The following is a 26,317-nucleotide window of genomic DNA, read 5'->3' as shown; positions in this document are numbered from 1 at the left end:
GCACAGTTGCGGGGTTTCACACTTTATAACCCTAATCGCATTAATCTGTCGACACTGTTGCGGGGTTTCACGACTTATAACCCTATGCGCAAATCAGTTCACTCTGTCTTCAGTAGTCTACACGTTGACAGTAGGGGAGCTATGTATCACTGTATCACACGCTCCCAATTACACAGTCACACTCACGTCCGGATCTTCTTTCCGCGACGGCTGCTATACTCCAACTGTAGTCGGCTGACTGGAGAACTGTTGATAACACGCTCTCGTAAGCTTGCTCGGAGCTATCTTCGGCGATGGCCACGTTATAACTCGCCGACTGCTACAGTAGAACTCTCTGGTAGCCACAATAGAACTCTTGGTACCCACATCAGAACTCGAACTCATCGATACGCACTGTGCATCCACTTATATAGCTGCAGTGCTTGCCTGTGGCGTAATGAGTGCCACGTCACAGTAGGACGTTGATTACGGTTACGTTAGCGTTGCGCGTTACGTCACCGCGTGACTCACCGCAACATGTTACAATATATTAAAAAGTCCACGATTTAGATCAAATTTCCCACTTCATGGTCATCTTTTAACATCAAAGTCTCTGGGTCTTCTCTTTATAGCAGTGGATAAATTACATACCACACAAAACACTGGGCACACAATCCTAATCTCCAGACCTTATAGAAAAATGGAAATCATCACTTACAAGCTTAGTCCTGAGTGAAATATTTGTGCTCATATTTTGGTGCTGAAACACAGCCTGTACAGCAATAATTTATTAACTTTAGACATAATTTCGCTTTTTCATATGTAATCTAAGTATGTGATATTTATTAAATAGAGATTTTTATGTAGAATGCATAAGGGGTAGGCCTACACCAGCCCTTGCACCACGATCTTCAATGATCTATTGTGCATGTAGAACACACCTATATCCATTCCTTTTTTAACATTTCGCTTTCTCTTCAATTAACTACTTTGCTTGAAGGGAAATAAAATTGTTTCCTTATTTAATGCTAGTCAGAAACCCTATTACACAAAGCCTATTCAGGAAATTATTCCATTTGTCTCTCCCTCCTTGTATAATCTATCTTCTACTGGACAAGGAGATGTTCTCAAATCCTGAACTACTAAAACCATGCCACAAACAAACATATGTATGCTTGCCTTACAAGAGCAATCACTGATCAAGAGATGGGGCAAGGGTTTAGGTACCCAAGATGTGACTGGCTAAAGACAACAACATGACTCGGGGATAAAGAGAGTGGTAAGAGTAGAGATAGGTATGTATGCAAACCACTTCTCAACCAACGGACCAACCAATAACAGCCGACCAATGATGCAACAGAGCAATCAATCAAAGAAAACAATACAAGTGACCAATCATGAAGTCACCATTTCAAATACATAGGTTAAAATATGCACCTTTGATACTGCAAGCCCAGAGAGAGAGAGAGAGAGAAGAGATAACATAAACTCTGAGCTGGAGAGCAAGAGAAAAGTGAAAGGGATTTAGACATAGAGGAGATTTTCCACGTAACATTAACAGATATACATAAAGACACCATTCTGAATTTCAGTAATGAAGCAATGATCAAAGACAAGACTGTTACTCACAGTTTTTGCACTTGCACTTCTTAATGAGGGTTTCATCCTTGATGTCCTCATGGCAAGCTTTGCAGTAGAACCAGGCCCTAGGCGAAGCAAAACACACTGTGACATGTTCTATATCCTTTTTTGGATTTCTTGAACAAATATAAATACAATACAATACAATACAATACAATACTCACAATCACATTATAAGTCTTCCTTAAAAAGCTTTAACTTAAAGAAACCAGTCAAAAATATATGTGGAAAACAAACATAAAATACTGTGCTCATAAAAGCCTATTGCTGGGCTCTATCCTAAGACAATTAAATCAACCCATAACTTCACATCCAATTTAAAGTTATCAATTCCTCATGCAGTTCCACTTCTTCAAATCCAAATATATTCATCATTTTGTTTTAAATTGGGTGCAAATTTTATGTTCTTCCCTTTTTGTTTTAGACTGATCCAAATACTTGAAAGGCATCAGATTTCCAGCTCCAAGCAAACTTTATTTTCTCAATACAAATTACCAACAACAGATGGCATAATAGGCAGTATTCTATTGAAATTAAGTAACAGCAAGGATCCCTGTGACAGTAATAGAATTTAACATGTTTAGTCTTTAGTCAATTCTAACAGGCCAGTGAATTGATTAAGGCATAATTGGTCATAGCAACATGCCATCATTATGTACTTATCACCATTATATTATATCAAGCACTGCTATTCTACGAAGTAAAGTGGGTGTGAGGCATTCAGTCACTGATATTGTCCTATTAGGCTTGATGTGCTCACAACACCATCAGACCTATCATCCTACCAGGTATGATAAGTACTTCTGCTAATGCTACCATCCAGGTATGCCATGTGCATCATTATGTTTATTGTTATTGTCTGGGGATAGGGAATTTACATCTCTTGCAACTATGTTACTGGCAGCTGCATTTCAACTATGTGGTAACAGTGTTCATCTTGAGGGCAATGTGACCCTAGGCATGCTGGATCTGCCAGACTTAAGCATGCCCAATCATAGTAGTGCAACATAGAGGCAATTAAGATTAAATCTTTTATCCCTATGAGGTAAGTCAGATACTTTTGCCAGTGCAGTTATCCTATCATTTAGGGTGGGTGTGTTACAATCTGTTAATGCTGTCATCCTATCAAGCATGACAGATGTTTCTGTCAATGCTCACTTCCCTGGGTATGATAGTATTGTGAAGTAGAAATCTTGCAAACATATTCAAAAGATTTAGTCTGTATCAATTTTTGTGTTTGCAGAACCTGACATGGTAATGTCACCAAATATCCCATTCCTTATACATTGGACACCACCTATTGTAATCATGGATAATGTAATGATTTCTGCAATGTTATCACTTTTATGAAATCCCTGTCGACACATGAAAAGCAAATGACATTTATTATACTCAGTCATTTCAGTATGTGTGTGTGTGTTTTTTTTTGGGGGGGGGGAAATCACAGCCAAGCTTCATTTACAGTTGCAGGGATTATATAACATCCCAGTGTGTTCTTGAGCTTTGACGTGAATATGAACACCTCATTAATTAGAAAGTCAACTTTTAAAGGAATTTTTATAATTCTTCATTTCAGTAATTTCTATATTTTTTAATGGTGTGTATGGATTTCCAGAAACATTATGACAGTTTCATATTTACTGTGACATTCTTGAATAAAAAGTGGACAGTTAACTTAAAATATTTTACGTTGCTTGATTTTTAAAGTTTTCTTTCTGTCCACTTCCATTTTTATGTATACATTTCCACTTTGCATCAGTAGAAAATGCTGACCAGGTGCATTCTTTCATTGGTTATTGTCATCATCAACTAACCTGAGCCCCAAAGTGATGACAACAAGTGGCATCCACTGTACTTCCAAATGAATCCCACATACCATACCCACCTACCCATAGTCACACACACACAAAACAAAACCTTTTAAGTATGGTAATCCGAAATGAGGTATTAGAATGGATCTTAGAGAGATAGGATGGGATGGTATGGATTGGATAAATCTGGCTCAGGATAGGGACCAGTGGAGGGCTCTTGTGAACACGGTGATGAACCTTCGGGTTCCATAAAATGCTGGGAAATTCTTGAGTAGCTGCAGAATTGGCAGCTCCTCAAGAAGGGCTCAGCTCCATGAGTAAGTAAGTAAGTAATCTGAAATGAGGATGATGCAACATGTACCTCTTGACCTCATCAGCTGACTGTGCTATGAAGAATCCCTGTGTGTTAGCTTGTATCTTGGCACCTCGTGGATTGATGGAGATCTTACTATCACTACCGTCCTCACCTTTGATCTCGATGGCCAGAAGCAGCAATTTCAGTTTTGTGAAGCATAACCTGTTGGCATACACAATACAGATCCCTGCCTTTCTCTTCATCCAAATGTCATCTTTGTGTAAATATGTCTTATCAATTACATAAAAACCTCATAAATTGAAATCATGCTTATAATGTTATCTATACCAATGATAAATATTTAATAGATTTTTCACTTATTTAAGGTATTTATGTTTCAAAATGATTTGTCACATATAACATTCATATTGCAGGAGTACTAAAATCTAATAAAAATTACTGCTACATTTTATATGAAAATCTCATCAGAGTATGTCCTGAATACACATTCCTTCATTGCACATTTCACCAAAGATGTGGATGCACTCACTATATATATATATCAGAGCTGATGCATTTGTGAATTACTGTAGAAAATTGTATACAAAATTATTATTAAAACTGAAATCAATTCAATGCATTCATACCAAGAAATTTTTCTTTAAATTTATGTACCAGTATTTTGTTGATGAAAACCCAATAAAACTCCTTTCAGTCAAAATTGCACAAGGTAATGTTGATGTATTTAATATTACCTAATTTTGGTAAATGTAACAGAATTTTGTCAGAATGATCTTTCACTCTTTGCCATATCTAACTCAGTATAAATAATACAATTACAGGACATGTAACATATTAAGAAGCAGTTATTAAGAACAATATTTCTGAGTAAATTTTATCAATACCTAGCAATTTATGCATTTAAATGTACACTACAGAGGACATACTATTATAAACCAGAGCACATTGTCTTGTTTGATACAATTTTCTGATATTATCATTCACTGGATACTAAAACTGACCGAGCAAGTTAGTAGAGTAATAAGAAAAGAAATGAATTTCCTTCTCCTAATAAAACCCCTAAAATGCAAATCATAAAAGTACGTACAGTATGGAGTTAAAGATCCATAAATTCTTAATCTCAAACATGTGACTGTGCTACTGACTACATTTATGCTCTGCTCATTGTACTGTGAAGGAAAGTACACCTGGTTCTTAATTTTCAGATGGTTGCACGGGCTCAGTTATTGTAAATGTAGTGAAGAAAAGAAAAATCCAACATCCTATCCAGAAAATTAAGCCCAGCCATCACTTCAGTGGCTGGCCTATCATGGGTCACAATTTAATTATGTCATAATTCCTAAACATAAGACAGGTTAGTCAAAAGTAAGCTGTAAACCTACTTTCCAGACAAAATTTCCTATTCTTGGAAATTAAGCAGCTGAATTTAAATTACTAGACAATAAATTATGATAATTCATATTGTGGTCTTCTGGGTAATGACACTGTACTATAGGCTGATAAGCAGGTACCAGTGTTTGCGTGACCTCCACCTTCAAGTTTGAAGTGAGTACAGTTGGGAAAGTAGTGATACAAGTGGCATAAAATAAAATCATGAAGTAGACTGACATGACTAATTAAGATCTAGGATATAACATGCTAATTTCTCAACTTCAGTCACTTCAGAACTAAAGAGAGAGACAATTTGTTCCTCTGAAATATTGGTATCCACCTGTCAATCTACAACTTAATGTCATAATGTACAAGACCATCACCCTGAAAATCTCAAAACCTTTAAGTTATAACAATGTTAATAGCCAGGACCAAATTCACAGATGCAAACATTCAGGGCCTTGCTTTACTAATGTTACATCATTACATGCACAGTACAGCCAAACTTTATTTATTAGTGAAAGCAATAATACTATTTAAAACATACAAATACACAAACTTACTACAAGAACAACACATTGAAACCCAAGGAAACATAATTATTCCAATTTCTGTTGAGAAAGACCTTATGTGAAACTTTCTGTCCACCTAATCAATGTTATATATGCACTATAAAGACTAAAATAACTGAGATGAAAGTACCAAAATCCCGTTTTTTTTAATCCAGTATCTCCAGGTTATCTTTGTGAGCCTACCCTGCACACTTATTTTAAATACAGTGTACATACATATGATCTATCCTGTACATAATTTTATTAATTACATTGCCCATATTTTCATATATATTACTGGTCAATCAAAACCCAAATTTAAAAATAAATATTTGTAAATTCTGGAAATAAATCTGTCAATGTTACAACAACACATGAAGAATTCCACTTTAACATGTAATCTTCATTTACAAACAAACATCGCATGGCAAGCTAAAATGTTTCCTGACATACACCATTTACAGTTCTACTCCAAAGTTTTAGCTGTTTCAGTTTTTAAGAGTATATGGTATTGCCTAAACTGAAATATATTCATTTGTCATAACTTTCGTTAGATTAAGGTTTAGGATATTTTCATTGGTACTTTTCCAGTCCCTGTCATTAGCAATACCAATATGGCATACATCTCAAACTGTGAGGTGGGAACAACTCTAGCACTGCTAAATTTAGGATTCTACACTTGTTTTCTAAGATAAAACTCTGTAAAATGCATGTTTGTTGTATTTTTAGGGAAGTGAAATATAATAATATATGACTACATGAATTAATTTAGCATGATGATGATAAATCAGTACTACATGACCCATGAATTTAATATAGTGACATGCTACAAAGACATCTGCTAGTAGCTATATAGTCTGAAATGCTGACAACATTGTCAAGTAAACCAGTCTAGAAGCAATGTGAGCGATATTAAAATCATGCCAGTGGCAAGTGTTTTTAGCACTTTTTTCTTATTCATTTACATTTTACTCATAAGATGCTAACTACCAGATCATAAAGGCATTAAAACGAGGTTATTCATGTAAGAAATTTAAAAAACAGATTATTTAAAAAATCCATATAAAGACAAACTGCCGCCTTAAGGTGAGCATATACCAAATTCCTCAAATGTTGAAAAAAATAAACCTTGAACAGTGGACAATAAGAGGTAAAGAGTGGAAGTTATCCCTGTGCCCTCTGCTTAACTAATTAAGCACTATGCCCCAGACACATGGGAGAGTGCATGTATAGATCCAAGTTTTCTTGATCTTGGCACTAGTTGTAGGTGAGTGGTCAGATTCACGCCCCGGCCGCCTTTACCCCCGGGAAAAGAGTCCCTGGTACCCGAGTCTGAGTGGGCCCCAGAGTCGGTCTGGATGACGTGGAGAAGAAAAAATTCTTGACCCTATTGGGACTCGAACTTCAACCCCTTGACCGCCCAACCCATAGCCAGTCACTTTACCCACTACACTATCCCAAAGAATGGATAATGCTCAATATAACTACATCACAACAAATCAACCAATCTCAGAAATCTTTAGAACATCCTAAATTCATTCAGTAGTTAGTTTCTACTGTTATCTTTAGGTTCAACCAAGATGGCAAGGTATTGTTTGCTTGATGTTCATTGTGTTGTTCTCTGTATTAGATGTTTCAATTGAAAATAGAGAGAGCTCAGAAATAAACACAAGTGAATTCAAGAATCAGACTCAAACTACAAACACATTCTCAGATGGGGGTGCAAGAAAGAGAGGTTCAGAGATCGCCACTAAAAACAAATTCAGTATAATACGGCTGATAAACTGAAAAGTCAGTGGAGGTAAGAAAGGCCTCCATGACTGAACATAAATACAGGGAATCTTTATGTAATAAATGTACTCAGACAAGACAGAAAATATAAATGGTCAGTATCTATATCCCACTCAGACTGTTACAACAGTATGCTTATGATTTGTTCAAGTTAAATAAATAGAACTGGGGTAGTACTTCTATAATAAGTTATGAGCTATTATCTTACTGAATAAACATAATAATTTATGGACATTATTGTCGAATGAAGTTAGAATTTTTCACATGTATTCTTCTAAAACCCAAGAGAAAAGCTTTCTTTTGCATTCCATTACCTCCTATTATCAATATTGGTAAGAAACAATTACAATTACTAAGTATCCATAAGAAAACAACATTCATTATACAAAATGTGATCCCACAATAAAACTTTTCTGTTAAGGTCTTAAATGTGCATGACTCATCTTTCTAAATCACTTTATTCATTTTGGACTTTTTCTCACCTAAGATTATATCATCATGCAAAGAACTTGCTAAAATTAATCATAATCATTTCATATTGTACAAATTCTAACAAACCCTAGTTCTGAAGTATTTTCCACAATGATTCTAACATGATTTTTGTGTGATACATGCGAATAAAACTATTAATAAAGAAAAGTCATATGATGGCCAAGGCATTTTGACCCTGAGCACCCTATGCACTGCAATTGCAAAGTGAACTAAAATAATGACTCTACAGTCATGCCATTTTCAGTCAACTTGCCAGTGGAAGTAAATATTCGCGGACAGATCAATCTAAAACAAAGGGTAAAATGGGATTAGCCCAGAACTGGTAATGCAGCCATGTTTTAAAGTGAGAGGGGTCTAAATTTACACTTGTTTCACTATTTACAATGAAACTTCATAAAAAAGAAAATATCTACATGCTAACATTATTAACTGTCTCAAACTTTGTCACATACTAAACAAGTGAAAGAATTATTTTTTAGGATTTGAAGTGGAAATTACTCGTGTCCCCATGTTTAAAAAACTGTTAAAGAATATGAAGTTAATTTTGAAGAAATTCTAATTCACCAGTATAAGATGACAGTGTAAATTAAATTTTGATAAGAGATTCAGACAACACTGTTCTCCACGGCAATATCTGAAAATGCCACAGAGGAGTCAAAGCCATTTTAAAAATCAAAAGTCTGAATTACTGCCCAGGTGCATAATACGTTGGTAGGTCAATAAGTAGTTCATTCATTGTTGGAGGAGGTGGGTTTCCCCAAGCACTTAGACCAGTTATTGGTCCACTGTGCATCCCCCATTAATTTCTACTGTCTCCATACCCTACCAGTACTGGTGCCCATTATCAGCCCCTTTCTGCCAGCAAGGTCGGCCCTCTGCTGGCAGCGGTATCTGATAATTAGTCCCTTTCTGTCAGCAAGGTCGGTCCTCATCTGGCAGTGGTACCTAATACTTTCCCCATCTACCGGAGGCATTGGAAACTACTTGGGCAGGAAAATTTGCCTAATTTAGCTCAGAGGTCTCCTAGAGATATGAGGTTCTTTTACGTGCCATAAATCTACAACACGGGACCCACGGCTTAAAGTCCCTCCCAGAGGACTTGTTCCCTGAATTTTTCCGCCCTTAAAAATTCCACGACCTCCGCCGGGTTTGAACCCGTGTACCTTGAGTCGTGAGGTGGGAACGTTACCCCTAGACTACGGAGGCCGCTTCAATAAGTAGTTACAAATGGATATAGAACTTAAACAAATATGAGTACTAATTTGAAAAATGCTTTATTTCTCAACATAATCTCCCTGTACACTGAGGCACTTGTCCCATCATTTCAGAAGCCTCTGAAAACCAGCAGCATAAAATTCTTTGGGTGGCTGTCAGAAATAGGTGGTGACTTCCCTTTCTACAGCTTCATCGTCGGGAAAATGTTCAGCCAAAAGATGATGTTTAAGAGGGCTGAACAACTGGAAGTTGCTTGAAGCAAGGTCGGGGCTATAAGGAGGATGCTCGAGGACTTCCCACTTGAAATTTAACAGCATCTCATTTGTCTTGTTGGCAGTATGGGGACGGGCATTGTCATGCAAGAGCAACACACCTTTGGTGAGGAGTCCTGGTCGCTTCCATTGAATAGCCTTACACAAGTTTCCTGAGGATGTTACAGTAGGAGTTGGAATTTACGGTTTGTCCTTGAGGCTGGAATGCGGTGAGCAGAATGCCTTCATGATCCCAGTCACTGCCTGGTTCTGACAGCAGCCCAAAGAATTTTATGCTGCTGGTTTTCAGGGGCTTGTGAAATGATGGGACAAGTGCCTCAATGTACAGGGAAATTACGTTGAGAAATAAAGCATTTTTCAAACCATAACTCTTATTTGTTTAAGTTCTATATCCATTTGTAACTTACTTATTGACTTACCTACATATAATCGAAGTCAATTTCCTTCCCCTGTAATACATGATACTGGAATCCAAAATAATTTAAGTTGTGGTCCTCTGGGTTTAGATTCTCTGTAATCTGGAATACAGTTAAAAACATTTCAAAGGAACTTGATATATCCATCTTCAGAGTATACTATGAAGAGAGGGGGAACATGATCCTACACAACACTACTAAATACCTATAAGGCTACAAAATGTCATAACCTAGAAGATCATAATCTGAATCTTCATTGCTATGGTAACAACTAATCTCACATTAACTTAATTTGAAATGACATTAATCACACCCAAGTGAAATTTTAATTACCTGGAAAGCCCAATAAGAAAATGTTCAATCTATTTTGTCATTACTAATTTATTCACACACACAAACACATATATGTGAATATGGCTCAACTCCGTAAAGTTAGTTAGTCTGTTAGTTACCTAATTAGTTACTTATAGTTCATAAAACTATTTGAATCGTATTTCAGGTATCCAGGTGATTGTAGGATACTAAATTTTATAAGAACCTATGTGGTGCGTTCCGTATATAATGCCTCCTATTTTTTTCTGTTAATATGTAACATCTGAGCTGGATGTTGGTGGTGTTGTAGTAAAGGTTGAACCTTCCCGCCAATGTACTGTTAATTTGGTTGTCGTGCGACAGATAGCCACAGCAGAGCAGTCTACCAAAATGGCGTCTGACATAGAAGTGCGTATGAAAGAGAAATGTGTTATTGAATTTCTCACTGCCGAACAAATTGTACCCATTGACATCCATCAACACTTGCTAAAGGTGTACGGAGACAATACAGTGGATGTCAGCACAGTGATTCGGTGGGTAGTGCGTTTCAACAGTGGCAAAAGTGAAGTGCACGACAAGCCACGCCATGGGCGTCCCTGCTCAGCTGCCACTCCTCACAATGAACAGCGCCTCATCCGAACAGATCAGCAGATAACGACCAGGGAATGTCAATTCTGAACGCTACAAGATGACACTGACTAAGCTGAAAGCCCGTATTTCCAGAGTCAGGCCAGAGAAGCAGACAACCTTTCACTTGCAACATGATAGCGCTAGACCCCATACCAGTTTGGTGACCACCGCACACATTGCAAAGTTTGGCTGGACTGTCCTACCACATCCACCTTATAGCCCCGATTTAGCACCTTCAGACTTCCATCTCTTTGGGCCTATGAAAGACGAAGTATGTGGACAACATTTTGCAGACAACGATGCTGTCATTGCAGCTGTAAGAAAGTGGCTAGCCTCTGCTGGCGCAGACTTTTACGCGCACGGCATACAGGCTCTTGTTCATCGATGGCAAAAGTGCATAACGAATGGTGGTGATTATGTAGAAAAATACCTGTTAGTAGCTGAAATCTTGCTCTAATTAACTGCGTTATTATGATTTCTGTATCTGTTGTAGTTTTCTTTAAAAAAAAAATAGGAGGCATTATATAAGGAACGCCCTTAATATGATTTAAGACAGTGAGTGTCACCAGCAGCAAACTCACAAAGCCAAATATACTTGCTTGGAGTGTGTTAATTATATCAGTGAAGTTACTGATATCACATTATCTTTGCTTTTCCTCATTGAAGATCTTGTGTAAGTGTGCATGTGCATGCATGTGTGGGAATAAAACTTACACTGAGTCTCATCCTCTCACACTCCCCCAAATGAAACACGAATCTGTCATTTCCTGGTTCTTATTACTTTTGGCACTAAAATGGGGTGGATTACTGGGAGTGTTTGGGTCATGCAAGGGGCACTAGCATACACTCCATATTTCTGAGCCAGCTACATATCTAGGCTTGTGGCAGTTCAAGCAGAAACACAAGGAATGGAAGGGACTCACATTTTACTGTTGTGGCACAAACTGGCACTCAAAACAAAAAACAAAACAAAAAAAATTCCAAGCTATCATGTTATTGACTTGTGTTACAATTCAAAGTCATTCAAACCTAGTGTCAGTAACAAGGTTAGCCCTTCAAGTGCATATAGCATGAAGTAAGTTCTATTACAGCCAGACTTAATGCATCTAATTCCAGACATAATTTTAAAGTCTTTATGGTAATAATAAAGTGCACAGAAATACATTTTTGTCGTACAAACAGAAAAATACAAATTTATGCGATATATAGTAGTATTCAATAAAAAAACTACTATAATTTGTGCTCTTACATTATATACATAATTATAGTAGTAGTAATATGCATCCTATTCCATCTACCATTCTTTCAAACAAGCTAATCTGTGCACTTAGCTGGATGTTTCAGTTCACAATACTTTCAGAAACTAATCATGCATAATTTTGGAAAACAGAACTAGTTTTTTATATAAATAAAAATTATGGCAGCACAACTGTGTGGTTTTATAACTGTGATGCACAAGATACACATACTACAATAAATATAAACCCCCACCCAACAACAATCCAAGTATTATAAATAATGAACTACTCACCATGTGATTCCCCTTCAACATAAATCTACCTGACCTCACACTATTTGTACTTTTAAGGGGAATAACTAAGAAGAGTATGAGTAAAATCTACTATATTCAACTAACCGAAATAATACATTAGTCTCGGATAATTTTTAGGGAATACTTGAATTGCCAGTAGCTGGCAACTTACTCGCTGGCTTGTGGAAATGTCATCCCAGTGAAAGAGGGGGACAAAGTTTCTGTATACATCTCACAGCCCGTTCCTTGGAGGTAATCGTTCTGCCAGGCCTGAGTGTCTGGGGACTGAAAAAACCAACATTGGGAAGGGTGACATATGTCCCCAGGGGATAGGACCAGGCTAGCATACATCAGGGCACAAAACATTGGGTCTGGGGAAGCTCACAGTCAGGTGTGATGAATCAATCTGGAACTGGTCACAGATCAGCAAACAGTATATGAAGCTGAAGATTTCCAAGGAAAACAAGATACAGAAAGAAAGATGGACAGGCATACAGGCAAACATACACACAGAGAAACTGGAAAGTATCAAGTTGTGGTTCAGCAGACAACACAGGCTGCATGTAAATAATACCATCATGTAATCATTTCTTTATCATCAAAACAGATTTCTGATAATTACAAAAAGTATTATAAATTAAAGGAAGAATGAGCTTATTTAACAGATCAGAGACCCACATATTTAGAGACAAGCACTAGAAGATATTTCCTATTAATTTCTTACCAAAGGGTCATATCATCTGAATTACTATTTTGTTCCTTTTACCACATGCATTCCTTGTGAAGTCTCAGTACTGTGTTAACTATGGATGTACTACTTTCTTATCTCTCACACTGAATTTTATGAGCTTGCCAAATAAATTCCTGCAAATCTTAATGTCACATTACATAACACACTGCCTATGTTATATGCATTACCAACTCAATGGCACTTGAAGAGGATTAATAAGTATGGTGCTCCTGCTGATAACACTGGATACAGCTGGTGGTGATAATCTTCACACTTACTCTGTGGCCTGTGCAAACGGCATGCCTATAAACGTGGGGCTGAGAGTTTCCGTGTACATTTCCATCCCCGTCCCGCGTAAATAGTCATTCTGCCAGGACTGCATATCTGGTGACTGTATCATCATCATCATCATCATCATCATCATCATCATCATATGCCAGGAAAGGCATATAAACACACTAAATACAGTACTATGCTACCAACAACCCCTGTGGGTAAATATATTTCAGTTCAGTTATGGCATACAAGGTGGTTCAAATATGACCGGGACTGATTTTTTTGTAAACAAGCCGCACTCCACAGCAGCTGTGCGACCTTGAGAGATTGAAGCCACAACCTCCACCCTCCCTCCTGTTAGGGTTAGAACCTGTTAGTTCCTGTCTGGAAGTTGCTAGAGTGATGAGAGAATTGAAGGTACCGCGGAGCGTGGACCAATGCATTGTGATCAAATTCCTCATTGGAGAAAACGTCCAGTCCACGAAATTCACCACAGACTACAACAACAGCGTGGGGAAGAGTGTCTCTCATGGACCCGTGTGTTTGAGTGGTGTGAGTGCTTCAGAGAGGGCAGAGAGCGCATGGAGAATGAACCACATGATCATTGGCCGCGAACATCCATCACCGAGCCGAACATTGATCGTGCAGACGTGCTTATTCGTGAGAAGAGGCTCATCACTATCAAGGAACTTGGAGTAAGATCCAATCCAAGCGGAAGACAGGTGGAAAGCAGGTAGCCTTCCTTCGAGACAATGCACGCTCCCATACAGCCAAAACAACAATGGAAACCCTTCGGAAATTGAAATGGAACCTTCTGACACATCCACCGTACAGTCCCGATTTGGCCCCAAGTGATTTCTACCTGTTTGGAAGGCTCAAATCAGACTTGCAAGGCATGTGGTTTGTGGACGACACCGTCATTCAGACTGTTCGGGAGTGGATACGCCGCCAACCACAAGTCTTTTGGGGGGGGGGGCATCAGGATGCTTCCAGAAAGTTGGAAAAATGTGTTGACTCTGGAGGGGAGTACATTGAAGACTGACATGTGCAAGTAAGTGTTTGGCAATTAAGTTTTTTTTTTTTTATCAGTCCCAGTCATATTTGAACCACCTAGTATATAACTTCATGTGTCTGGAGGTTAGAGCATGTACTGGCAAAATACAAATTCTTTCAGATATTTTTATATAACTTAATGAGAAACATAATTTCTACAACGTGTATTTTTTGTTCCTTGTGACATATTGTTTAAATTTCTCATTATATAAGATGCTGCATTTTCATTTGTCTGGTTTGCAAATAGAAGGTAAAGGTGTAAAGGTAAAGCTGTCCCTGTGCTTGACTAATTAAGCACTATGCATGAAGACATATGGGGGAATGGCTATATAGATACACATTTTCTTGACCTCTGTACTACTTGGGTATAAGCCATCAGCTTCATGCCCCAGCCACTTTACCCCCAGGGAAATAGCCCAAGTACTCATTGTTTAAGAGGCTTGGTGGGCCCCAGAGCCAGTCTGGACAATGTGGAGAAGAGAAAATTCTTGACCCTACCAGGACTCGAACTCCAAACACTCAGTTATCCAGCCCATAGCCAGTCGCTATACCAGCTGTCTTATACTGGCTCTGGTTTGCATTTAGAATATTACAATATTCACAAAATAATCCAAACACACCAAGTTATGTAGCATGTATAGTTCTAGAATCACAGCTATGACTGCTAGTACACATGAAACTTGAAAATTTCTTTCAGGCACAATGTAATAGGAAGATATGTACATCTAAAAATGAACACTATACAACACAAATTATGGCTTTCAGAAAGGTAAAAGATAAGACCATTTCAGCAAATTAGCAATATCACGTGCCTCAATTTTGTCTGCAATGAGAACGGTTGTATGCTGTACTAAGTGCAGAAATGGTCATAATTTAGGCAGTTTTATGAAGATTAATATAATGACTTCTGTTTGCATGTATGTCTTATATCTACCACATATGCTACATTCCTTATTGATCTCAAGGATTAATGCACTGTAAAATAATTTATTACAAAATAGAGAAAAATTGTCATTTTCATTCTTCTTGTTCCACTAAAAAAAACCTCTGGAATGATGTTCAGTTCATTCTGTCTGAAAAAAATTGCTGTTTTCAGCGTTCTTGCATTATAACCTTCACAGACACAGGTCTGAAACTATAAGTCTAGACACTGACAGCACTGCAAAATAAATCACACAGATAAAGACAAAGCAAAACAGAATGGAGCCAACATGATGATACTTAGGACTACTTCTACAATAATTTCTGCCCCTCGTACAGTCATGAAATGGCCTGTGAATCAGCTATCTCAACCCTCACACAAAAGAATAAAATCAATTAACATGTTCAAAGTAAGTGTTCAATTCAATCTGACTGACTCATGATATTAACTGTGAAAATGTGATGAAGATCTGGAAGTTTTCATCAAGTTTACTTCTAACAATATAAAAAGCTTGAAATCTGCATAGGCCTTAGTTTCTTTATATACAAAAGTATGAAAAATATACTATGTTCTTCCACCTATTAATACTAATAAGCATCTATGCTAACAAAATTTTGGACTCTATTTTGAAAATAAAATTTAAACACTTTCCCAACAAAAACTGTTAAACTGTCTGCTTGCCTATTTACCATTATTCTCCAGAGATCCTGGGGTGATTCTGCCATGGGCTGGTGACTCACACAGACAAATAATGGCTTAAGAATCCTACAAAATAATCCTTATAACTGATTATAACAGGGAATTTGGGGAAACAAAGAAAAGTTTAATCTAAATTACATATGCTGTTCTGTTCTTTTTGCATAAATGGAATGGACTCAGAATTCTGCAATTAATTCCTCCAGGCTACTACGCCATCATGGATCCTACTCTATACAAAACAGTTTACATTGCACAGGTGTTTACACATGATAATTAAAAGAATGGAATAACAAATCCAGACAGTATAAAAATAAAGGAAAAATGACAAAAGAATTATAGCCGCTGCATCAGAGTTGCAGGTCATCCAGCCAAAGGTGTCTGCAGCTAGTAGCAAAGAAAGAATATAAATGAATATAAATACCATAAGTAATGTATTCACAAGAGACCTTATCTTACATTTATTTGCTAGTGACTCAAAAAGCTTACCATATTGAATATGAAAACCATAAGTAACATAGTAACATGAAATCCATATTTTATATTTCTTTGCTAGTGATTTAACAAGCTTACCGTTTTGAAGGAACGCATGGCAAACAGGTTTGCCATCATGGTAGAAAAACCTGGTGCTAGACAGCTCTGTGCGATAAAACCCAGCTTCAACTCTGCCAGACATATCACATCATCTCCCTGTTTCCAGTCCCAAGATGGGATATTCAGAAGGTAGGCCTGTAAACAGTATCAGTAACTTCCATTCTCAAATTGTATTGGCCACAGATATTATGTACCAGTCAGATATAACTCAGCATGTTGATTTAAAGCTCAACAGGATATGAAATCAATCAAGAATGCAAAGTAAAACTGACAGGAAAGGAAATCTAAATGTTCAGTAGAATAAACATTAACCTACAATCTCTCAAGGTGGCAAATTTTTGGCTGTTTGTGCATGATAGGTGTTCAAATCTGACCCAAACTTAAGCTTTTTTTTTTACATATTCCACAATTAACACAGCAAAATATTACATGTCCTTTTCAAAATACTCTTCCTCCTTCAAGACTCACTTGTTACAACATTCTGAAGATTTTTTTATTGCTATTCAAAATAAATATTTCAGTTGATGTGACAACTCCCGCGGAGAATTTTTTACCACCTCAGTCAAACCTAAACTTCTTGCTTCTTAAATGCCTTTTTAACAGCATAAATGAATGGAAATCATATTGTAAAAAAATTAGATTTATAAGGAGGAGAAAGAACTTGCCACAAACTGTAACTTTGATTCTCAATAAAGCTTATTATGTAAAAAGTAAAGTAAAGTAAAGTAAAGCTATCCCTGTAACAGGCCGTGAAGGCCCATAGGGTTGTGAGACATTGAGGGTCACACATTATCTAGACAATCGGCTCACAGATGGCGGTAAGGTTGTCAGCCTTACGTGCCGGCCTCGCTATACTCCCCACGAAAATTATTTAATTAATTCCTGGTACTCATTTCTGTTAGAGACTGAGTCAACCCCAGGGCCATAGTGCGGCTGGAAGGATTAGGTCAATTGAAAAAATCCAGTGACCTCATCAGGACTTGAACGTAAATATAAAAGCTTTTAAAAATAGGTTTGCACTGAATCAAATAGTATATGCTCATCCATAAAAGAAAGTTAAAAAATCATATAAAAGCAAATAAATTTTACACAAAAGTCTAAAAAAGATGAATTAACAAAAATATATTAACAATAAAATTAATTTTCTGCATTCTGAAAATGGGATACAAGTGACAATCTCATGACATACCTTGTTATGATACTGCATTAGCTGGATGATGACTCGAATGTCGTCCGAGTAATTCTTGATAGAGATGACCCTCATAATGTTGGCTGCGTCCTCAGCGTCAGGGTCTTGGCAGTACTTATTGGCCAGCACCAGGCACGCATCTGCCTCATGCACCTGTGCCAGAGTCAAGAGTGCCACCATCAAACCTGTCGCGTTTGGGATAGGACGTAGCCACCACTCTATGCTCAAGATGCTCAGTTTCAATTCAAGAAAAGCATCAGTGGGTATAAAAAGAATTATACTGGTTCCCAACCCCTACCAGATCAATACAATCAAGAGGGAAACAGAATGGAAATCATGTATGTCCAGGGATGTTCTTCTTGTATGTAAGCTGCTTTAAACCTGAGAGTTTTACAGTATGTATCTACAACATACATCACACTTGAAACAATATTTTATTCATTACATCCCAGTAATGAGCTGAGGAACCCTTTTATTGAAGCTATCAGATTACTGCATCATTTGTTATAATTTCTTGAATTTCTACAACTTTCATGAGGCTGGAACCAAGGCTTTTCACATTAATATCGGAATATACCTGCTTTCTAGTGACCACAATTCTATTAACTGAGTTTAATTAAACACCATACTGTTCAACAGAAGATCAATTTTCCACGTAGTTAACGGTAACCTTAAAATATGTAAAACATTTTAAATTAAATGACTTTTCCCTTATTCAAATTTAATTAATAAAATGCAAATGTGAAATAATTCCACATTAAGATTTTATTACATAAGTATAGAGAAATGAATTTATAAGAACATATTACTGGTCAACATATAAAATATTAATGAGATTTTAAATTTGTGGAACAGCTACCATAACTAATTCATCATATTTTCCTTCAAATTTCTTCTTTGGCACAATTTATTCTTATAATTAAGAATAATTACAAATTGAAGGACTTCTGCTAATCTGAACAGTGAAATGTTAAATTTGGAAAAAGCATGTAAAAATTTTATTAGAATTATACAAATTTACACCAGTCTACATGCTGACTTAAAGAGATTGGGAAATGTATACATAAAATAACAGTTTTAGCATTCACTGTGTTACTGCCTCTAGATTTCTAGAAGCTCTCACTTAAAAAACATAAAACTACTTCATGCAAGAACACTGATAAATGTATTTTAAATTTGTTGTGCTAATTTTTACACAACAAACACATAGGGACTGAAATTATGAGAACTATAAATAAATAAAGATATCCTTGGTATTTTAACAAAGGTCTCTTACTGAAACAAATGGAGCATTTGTTTTCATGTGGAATGATTTATTAGGACCGAGAATAAGATACTTTGTTCATAAAGTAATATAAATATATACTTATATACATGTGTTAGCGGCCTCTGTAGTCTAGGGGTAACGTTCCCACCTCATGACTCAAGGTACATGGGTTCAAACCCGGCGGAGGTCGTGGAATTTTTAAGGGCGGAAAAATTCAGGGAACAAGTCCTCCAGGAAGGACTTTAAGCTGTGGGTCCCGTGTCGTAGATTTATGGCACATAAAAGATCCTCATGTCTCTGGGAGACCTCTGAGCAAAATTAGGCAAAAATGTTTCCTACACAAGTAGTTTTCAATGCCTCCGGTAGATGGGGAAGTTATCGGGTACCAATGCCAGTAGAGGGCCGACCTCGCTGGCAGAAAGGGGAAGTTATCATGTACCACTGCCAGTAGAGGGCTACCTCGCTGGCACCAGTATCGGTAGGGTATGGAGACAGTAGAAATTAAAGGGGGGACATACAATAGACTATTAGTCGCGGTGCATGGGGAAACCCACCTCCTCTATATTGAATAACTGAACTGAATATATACATGTGAACCTAGAAATTCAGGTGGAAGAAAACTTCATTTGAGAAAACCACTGCAGACTGTTTGGTAGACTTCATGTGTGTTTGTAAAACCACTGTTGAAAGTTGAATACAAAAGACAGGAAAAGTATGCATAATGCTCCTTTTGTTTATTTATTACAAAAAGCTCAAGGCTTACAGAGAAGTGTTTTGGGCATAACATATATTTTATTTTCCAAACATCTTTCACTACAATAAATGTTTTGCAAGTAACACTTCAAATGCAATCAGAAATGACTGTAAATCTTATCAAGTGCCCATTATTTTCTCAGACTTTAACCAATATTTTAAATGTCAGAAAATTGTATTAAAATTGCCCAGTATCAGATTTTATGAAAATCTATTCAGCAGTTCAAGTTGCTTCATGCGTACATACAGAAATGAAATGAATATGCACTCCCAAAAATTGCTAATATGCCTAAAAATGGTAATAATGTTGAATATAAACCACTTACTTTGCATTAATTACATGTATTCATGTTCTCATACTTGCTTTTATATTTTAATGTAATTATTATAATGGCTTCTAATTTTATATGTGTGAGAGTGTGAATGTACAAGATACAGTTTGTGTGGGTGCAGATCCAATAATGACTGAAAGTTTATAACCTGTATGAATTTCAGAGGGCATTCATATTTCTTCATATTAAATCACAACAATAAATTGATCTTCCATAATTATAATTTACAAAATCTCTTGCCTTTTTTGTCTGTTTGCATACTGAAAATGATTATATGAGAGTCTCTTTGGGATTATATTGTTTAACTGAATGGCTACAAGATGGTCCGATACTTCCACTATTCTTGTGGATATCACTACAAATTATTTTGGTGCCAACTATAGGCAAGTCAACTTTCAGAGCTACTCCCCATCAACCAACTCAAAAGCATCCATGGTTCCACTGCAGTTTGTATACCCTCTTCTAGCAAAGCATTAAATTTATGTCTCACTTCCACTAGAAGCAAGGCTGTGAACAACAGTTAACTCTCCTTTATTCCCTCTTCATTGCACTGACCTAGAAGACATCAAGTCTCTATATAATTTTTTCTGTACTTACTGGTAGAATCTGCATTCAAGCCGCAAATAACAAGGAAATATGAGAAAATTTGATTTGTTTCATTCTGGTCCGTCACACTAACAAATTACAAAGACAAAACAACTCTGTCCAGTGTGACTATTGAAGTTTTTATTACTTGAAAACTTAACACCCTTACATGTTTCGGTCCCTATAGACCATCATCAGAGGGACATCAATACTTTTTGGAAACTATCATCACAATGGGTGTTCTGAGTGTTAATATATATATATATATACATACATACAATGTTTGTAATGCACAATATATACAAAATCCAACTTTTTAACAACTACAGCAGCTTTCTTGGTATATTAAAGTTTTTAAAACTTTGTTATTTAAGTGAAAATTTATAAACCAAGTAGGTTCGTGTCCCTTCTCCTATCGTCTTTCTTGATGGGGGGTGAACTTGTGCCGCCTGTCTATCTTGAGACGGAGATTCTTGGTATCGTCGTGTGTGTGTTTGTCGCGTGCTGTGCTCTTTCACACTGGACAGAGTTGTTTTGTCTTTGTAAATATGAGAAAGTTTCAAGGCTTAAGGTAATCAGGTTTTCGCATCTGGAAATCTCAACTACCAGGGTTTCAGTGGTGAAATCACGGAATTAACACCATCTAGATTGTTATTGGTTTAAATAATTTCATGTCATTTTTTAAAGTGAAAATTATGTTGTTATTCCTTAGCATCCTTCTTGATTAACCCACTAAATGTATCTAAGTAAGCTGTAAGTAAATTCTTGGCCTTAATCCCTAAGAACGTTGATGCTCTTTCTGCTTTTAATATGAATGAATGTAAAAGTAAAGTAAAAAAAAAGTAAGTGAAACTATCCTTGTAACAGGCCATGAAGGCCCATAGGGCTGTAAGACGTTGAGGGTCCGAAATTATCTAGACAATCGGCTCAAAGATGGTGATAAGGTTGTCAGCCTTAGGCGCCAGCCACGCTTTACCCCCAGGAAAATTATTTAATTAATTCCTGGTACTCATTTCTGTTAGAGACTGAGTCGACCCCATGGCCATAGTGCGGCTGGAAGGATTAGGTCAATTGAAAAAAAATCCAATAACCTCATCGGGACTTGAACCCGCGACCTTCCGGCTTGTAGCACAGTACTCAACCACTATGCTACGTTAGTTTCAAAAACATAAAAAAAGGGCATATGAGGTCAACACTGGTGAGTAAAATGTTCCAAGATTAATACTTTTATTCTTGGTCAAGATATGCCTTACTGAAAGTGCTGTGTAGGCAGATGCATTGTCATGATGCAACATCCACTTGCTCAACCAAAAGCCTTATACACACACACACACACACACACGCGCGCGCGTGCGCAAATTCATTGCCATGAACATTCCTGAATTCAATTGTAAAATGCTTGTTTGACTATTTCTTTCACAAGAAAAATTTGCAATGGTAATTTCTTTTATACAGAAAGAGGAAATTAGGATGGTCATTTATCGTATATTTTCACTTTCCTTTTTTTGCCCCAGAGACTCTGGACTTTTCCATTGCAGACTTTAGAATACTGTAATGTGTTTCATTACTGAAGATGCCGTTCAGATTGTTAATTGCTTTATTTAACAACCTACAAGTATCGGCTACAATTAATTATAACAATGTTATGGGTTTCCACACTTTACAAACCCTACAACCAAATCTCTTCACGCTATCATGTTTCACTCGTTACAACTGAAATCGGTGACTATTACAATTCAACTCACTCCTTACTGCTCACTGCTGGCTAGATTCCAACTCAACTCGTAGGCTGCTTGCCTTGAGAACTGTCTTCGGCAGCTGTGTAGTTCCCTTATAAACCCTCAGCCGGACAACGGGAAAACAGTTACGTAATAGGCACCACTGTTGTCTGATGCCGTGTTTGCTGATAGCCTAGCAACGCTGTTGGGAATTGTTTACGGCTGCATAGCAACTGCGGCATCCAGTGTTACGTCATCGCTGTTTACTCGCTTTGCCTAGCAACTGCTGTTTACTCGCATTGCATAGCGACCAGTGTGCTGGGACTCAGCTCACTTCGGCTCCACTCGGTACGTCACCACTGGCGGGGGGGGTGTCCTCCATAGCACAGCACGTCACACTGCTGCCTCCTTAAGGCTGTTCATCCCGAATAGCCTAATGGTGCACCCCCGTTCCTTTTCTTCCAAGGTTGTGTTTGGTGGGTCTCCTGTTGTTTTTGCTACTCCTCGCAGAGACTATTATCTGGCCATTACAATATCTTTATCCTCTACAGAATTTCATTATTAATCACTGCTGGGACTTCTTGGCACCGTTTTACCATAGATTTTCTTCATGATCAGATCTTTGAACAAAATGAATCCCAATCTGTCTTGTTCATGTAGATTTCCCTTATTTTCTGAACAATCAGTAGGCAATAATTTCTCACAATTTGGATCAGTTCTTGGATTTGCTGGAGAGTCACATATTTTGTTCTCTGCAATGGTTTCCCTTCTGTCTGTAACGTTTTTCTCCAACTTCACTAAAAAAATTTTTTGTTGAATCTGTATCAATTTATCAATCAAAAAAACAAGAGAAAAACACTGCACCAGTAAAACGTTCACAAAAGCCAAAAACCATACTGAATCCCAGTAACTATTTGATACAAAACTGTTGAACAATGGCAGTGTGTGATCCAACATAAGCCAACATAACTGTGTTGTCAGTTGCTGTACAAAAACATCAGCCCTTTTACTCAATTGGAAAACCTTGTTTATTATCATTTACAAATCTAATATTTGAGATTCTAACAACTGCCCAAATATTACAGGCATTTTAACCCAAAGTCATCTTAATAAAGCCGATTTTGGATGCTACAAGCCAGAATGGCATGGCTTTCATTCCCTATGAGGTCATTGGATTTTTCAATTGACTTAATCCTTCCAGCTGCACTATGGCACTGGGGTTGGCTCAGTCTCTAATAGAAATGAGTACCAGGAATTTGCCTGGGGGTAAATGGTGGCCAGCGCATAAGGCTGACATCCCCACCACCATGTGTGAGCTGATTGCCTAGAAAATGTGGGAGCCTAGACATCTTACAACCCAATGAGCCTCCACGGTTTGTCACAGGTATAACTTTACCTTACATATAATTTACCACAGGTTTATCCCTGGTAGCTGCAGTTATGGAAAATGGGTCTATATGAGCAAAACTTGTAGCAAATACAATCTACCTGCTATTTAAATACAAGAAAAAGAAGCACGCACGCGCGCATGTGTGTATATGTATGTATATAAACTCAAAACGTGCAAATACATGTCATTTTATAGCAGTAAAATGATTCATGCTTTGTATGAAGTAGACTTCGAATTTTGTGAATGTTAAAAGTGAAGTCAGAAAAATTTTAGTATCTGAATATTGGCATGAAATGAAATGAAATGAAATGAAATGGCATGCAGTCTATTCTCGCTCTAGCATATTTCCCCTTGCCTATCATTTAGAAGCATCACATAAAATTTCTTCTTCAGTGCCCCTGTATATAAAATGTATTTCCATCATGGCTACAATTTATGTTTATGAACTAACATTTTGAAGAAAAAAAAAAGTATTTTACGTCATGTTTTCTATATATAAATTCTGCTTTGACATACAACTCATTTTATCAAAATCAAATTCCAAAAACCTATAGCCAACACTAAACGACTGAAATCAGCATTAATACGCAATCATAATACCATCTCTTCAACGTAAACAAAATAACAAACTTTTGTATAGGAAGAATGCATTCTGTCACCTGAAGCTTATCTGCTAATCTATGTAGAGTAGTTCAGAGCATGCTTACTTTGCTTTTCTTACTAAAGTCATCACTGTATATCAGGTATAATTTAACATCATTAAATATTATCATGATTAAATGAAATTAAAAACTGAAACTTTTAACATGGTGTAGATATTTATCTGTAAAACAGACCTCGGTACTACTGCTGCCTTTCATTTTGCAATGAGTCAATCTTAGCATGCTTAAAGACAATATCACGCATGCTGCAAATAACTGCAGAAAAATGTATCATTTACGATCCACATTCAATAGACATATTATTGCCTTGGTAGGGCCATGCAGAGTTTTCAGTCAGCAGCCAATATCAGAAGTATGGAAGCACTTAACAAAACATACAAAGCTTCCCCAACAATGCTGTACAATAATTATTGACAGGGATTTTCTTTCTTTTCTCTTCTTTTTTTTTCGAAATACTCACTAGCACTTTCTTTCATAAAACAATAAAAAATTAAAATCTGCTATTAAAAATGAACAATAACAGATGGTGAAACAGGGAATAGTTCTGCAATATAAGCATGCTAGTTCGTGATAAAGTATCACACCCCTCTGTCACTCTTCAGTACCAGAATATTATTTTCTAAATCACTGATTTTATCAGTCTCTTTCTCTTATGTTTTGTTTTCATCTCCCTCCCAAAATATCCCAGCAATTCAATGAAGGAAACTGTAACACAAAACACATCTTTCTAGAATACTACTCACTACTCGAATTATATTTTGTCAACTTCAATGCATATAAACATTACCGAAATTTCAGTCAACGAATTTAAACGCAGAAGTCACAAGCATAACATGTTCACTGAATAAAATACTTTAAATTCAGTCTGCTTTAGTCTATGGGAGCTGGCATAGCACAGTCAATATAGCGACTGCCTATGGGCTGGATGACTGAGAGATCAGAGCTTGAGTCCCAGTAGGGGCAAGAATTTTCTCTTCTCCTTGAAGTCCAGACTGGTTTTGGGGCCCACTCAGCCTGCTATCCAATGGCTATTGGGGTCTCTTCAGCTGGAAGAAAAGCGGTGGGAGCATGAAGCTGACCACTAACTTCCAACTAGTGCCCAGGTTAAGAAAACATGGATCTATACATCCACTCCCCCATATGCCTTCATGGTATAGTGCTTAATTAGTTAAGCACATAAACAAATTTACCTCTTTCTCATCTTAGCTTCAGAATTAGTTCTCTGGTAACTGAGTGAGCAGAAGTTGTTCAGACTATACAAAGAGTTCACTGATGAAGAGACTCACAAAGCCCATTACAAGGCACTAATCAGATATAAAACTATCAACTATTATAGGCCATATACAGGTTTAGTAGATCATGATATGTATGCCTTGTCCATCTTGTAGTGCACTCAATTTCACCTGTCACTTCACAACATGTTTCGGCAACATAGTACCATCATCAGGTGCTCCATTTACGTTAATCTATTGCATTGCTTGCCATTATTTCATTGTAAAATTATTTTAAAATATTTAAAAATATTCGTCAATTATAATAAATTTTTATACACTAAAATCTTCTTAAGATATTCATCTTATATGTCCCAATTCAAACCCGCACATGGTTCCTCCACTATGGGAGTCGTTCCTCTTATACTCCATGTATATCGTGTCTTGTGATGTGTGTTCCCTTTTTGGCTGCCAAAAAGGGAACACACATCACAAGACATGATATACACAGAGTATAAGAGGAACGACTCCCATAGTGGAGGAACCATGCGCGGGTTTGAATTGGGACATATACGAGGGGGTACCCAAAAGAAACCGAACTTATTTTTTTT

The 26,317-nt window shown here is 37.0% G+C and overlaps 1 protein-coding gene across 19 annotated transcripts in view; it reads right to left on the bottom strand.

The window, feature by feature from the left end:
- LOC111870292 (calcium-activated potassium channel slowpoke) overlaps positions 1–26,317 on the bottom strand; it is a 201,517-nt gene that overhangs the window by 96,307 nt on the left and 78,893 nt on the right. For 14 of the 19 annotated variants that reach the window (XM_033753771.1, XM_033753772.1, XM_033753754.1 and 11 more), the window contains 5 exons: positions 17,789–17,941; positions 16,579–16,734; positions 13,337–13,449; positions 3,793–3,948; positions 1,609–1,685 (listed from right to left, as the gene is read on the bottom strand). In XM_033753771.1, the coding sequence (XP_033609662.1) occupies positions 1,609–1,685; positions 3,793–3,948; positions 13,337–13,449; positions 16,579–16,734; positions 17,789–17,941 (655 nt within the window). Of the gene's footprint in view, positions 1–1,608; positions 1,686–3,792; positions 3,949–12,500; positions 12,614–13,336; positions 13,450–16,578; positions 16,735–17,788; positions 17,942–26,317 lie in introns of all 19 variants that reach the window. The other 5 variants (XM_033753770.1, XM_033753757.1, XM_033753758.1 and 2 more) reach the window with 1 other exon arrangement.

The sequence above is a fragment of the Cryptotermes secundus genome, unplaced genomic scaffold (assembly GCF_002891405.2).
Source record: "Cryptotermes secundus unplaced genomic scaffold, Csec_1.0 scaffold354, whole genome shotgun sequence".
In the NCBI taxonomy this organism is placed as follows: domain Eukaryota; kingdom Metazoa; phylum Arthropoda; class Insecta; order Blattodea; family Kalotermitidae; genus Cryptotermes; species Cryptotermes secundus.
The sequence above is the reverse complement of the archived record's forward strand: the minus strand, read 5'-3'. Positions and strand labels throughout refer to the sequence as shown.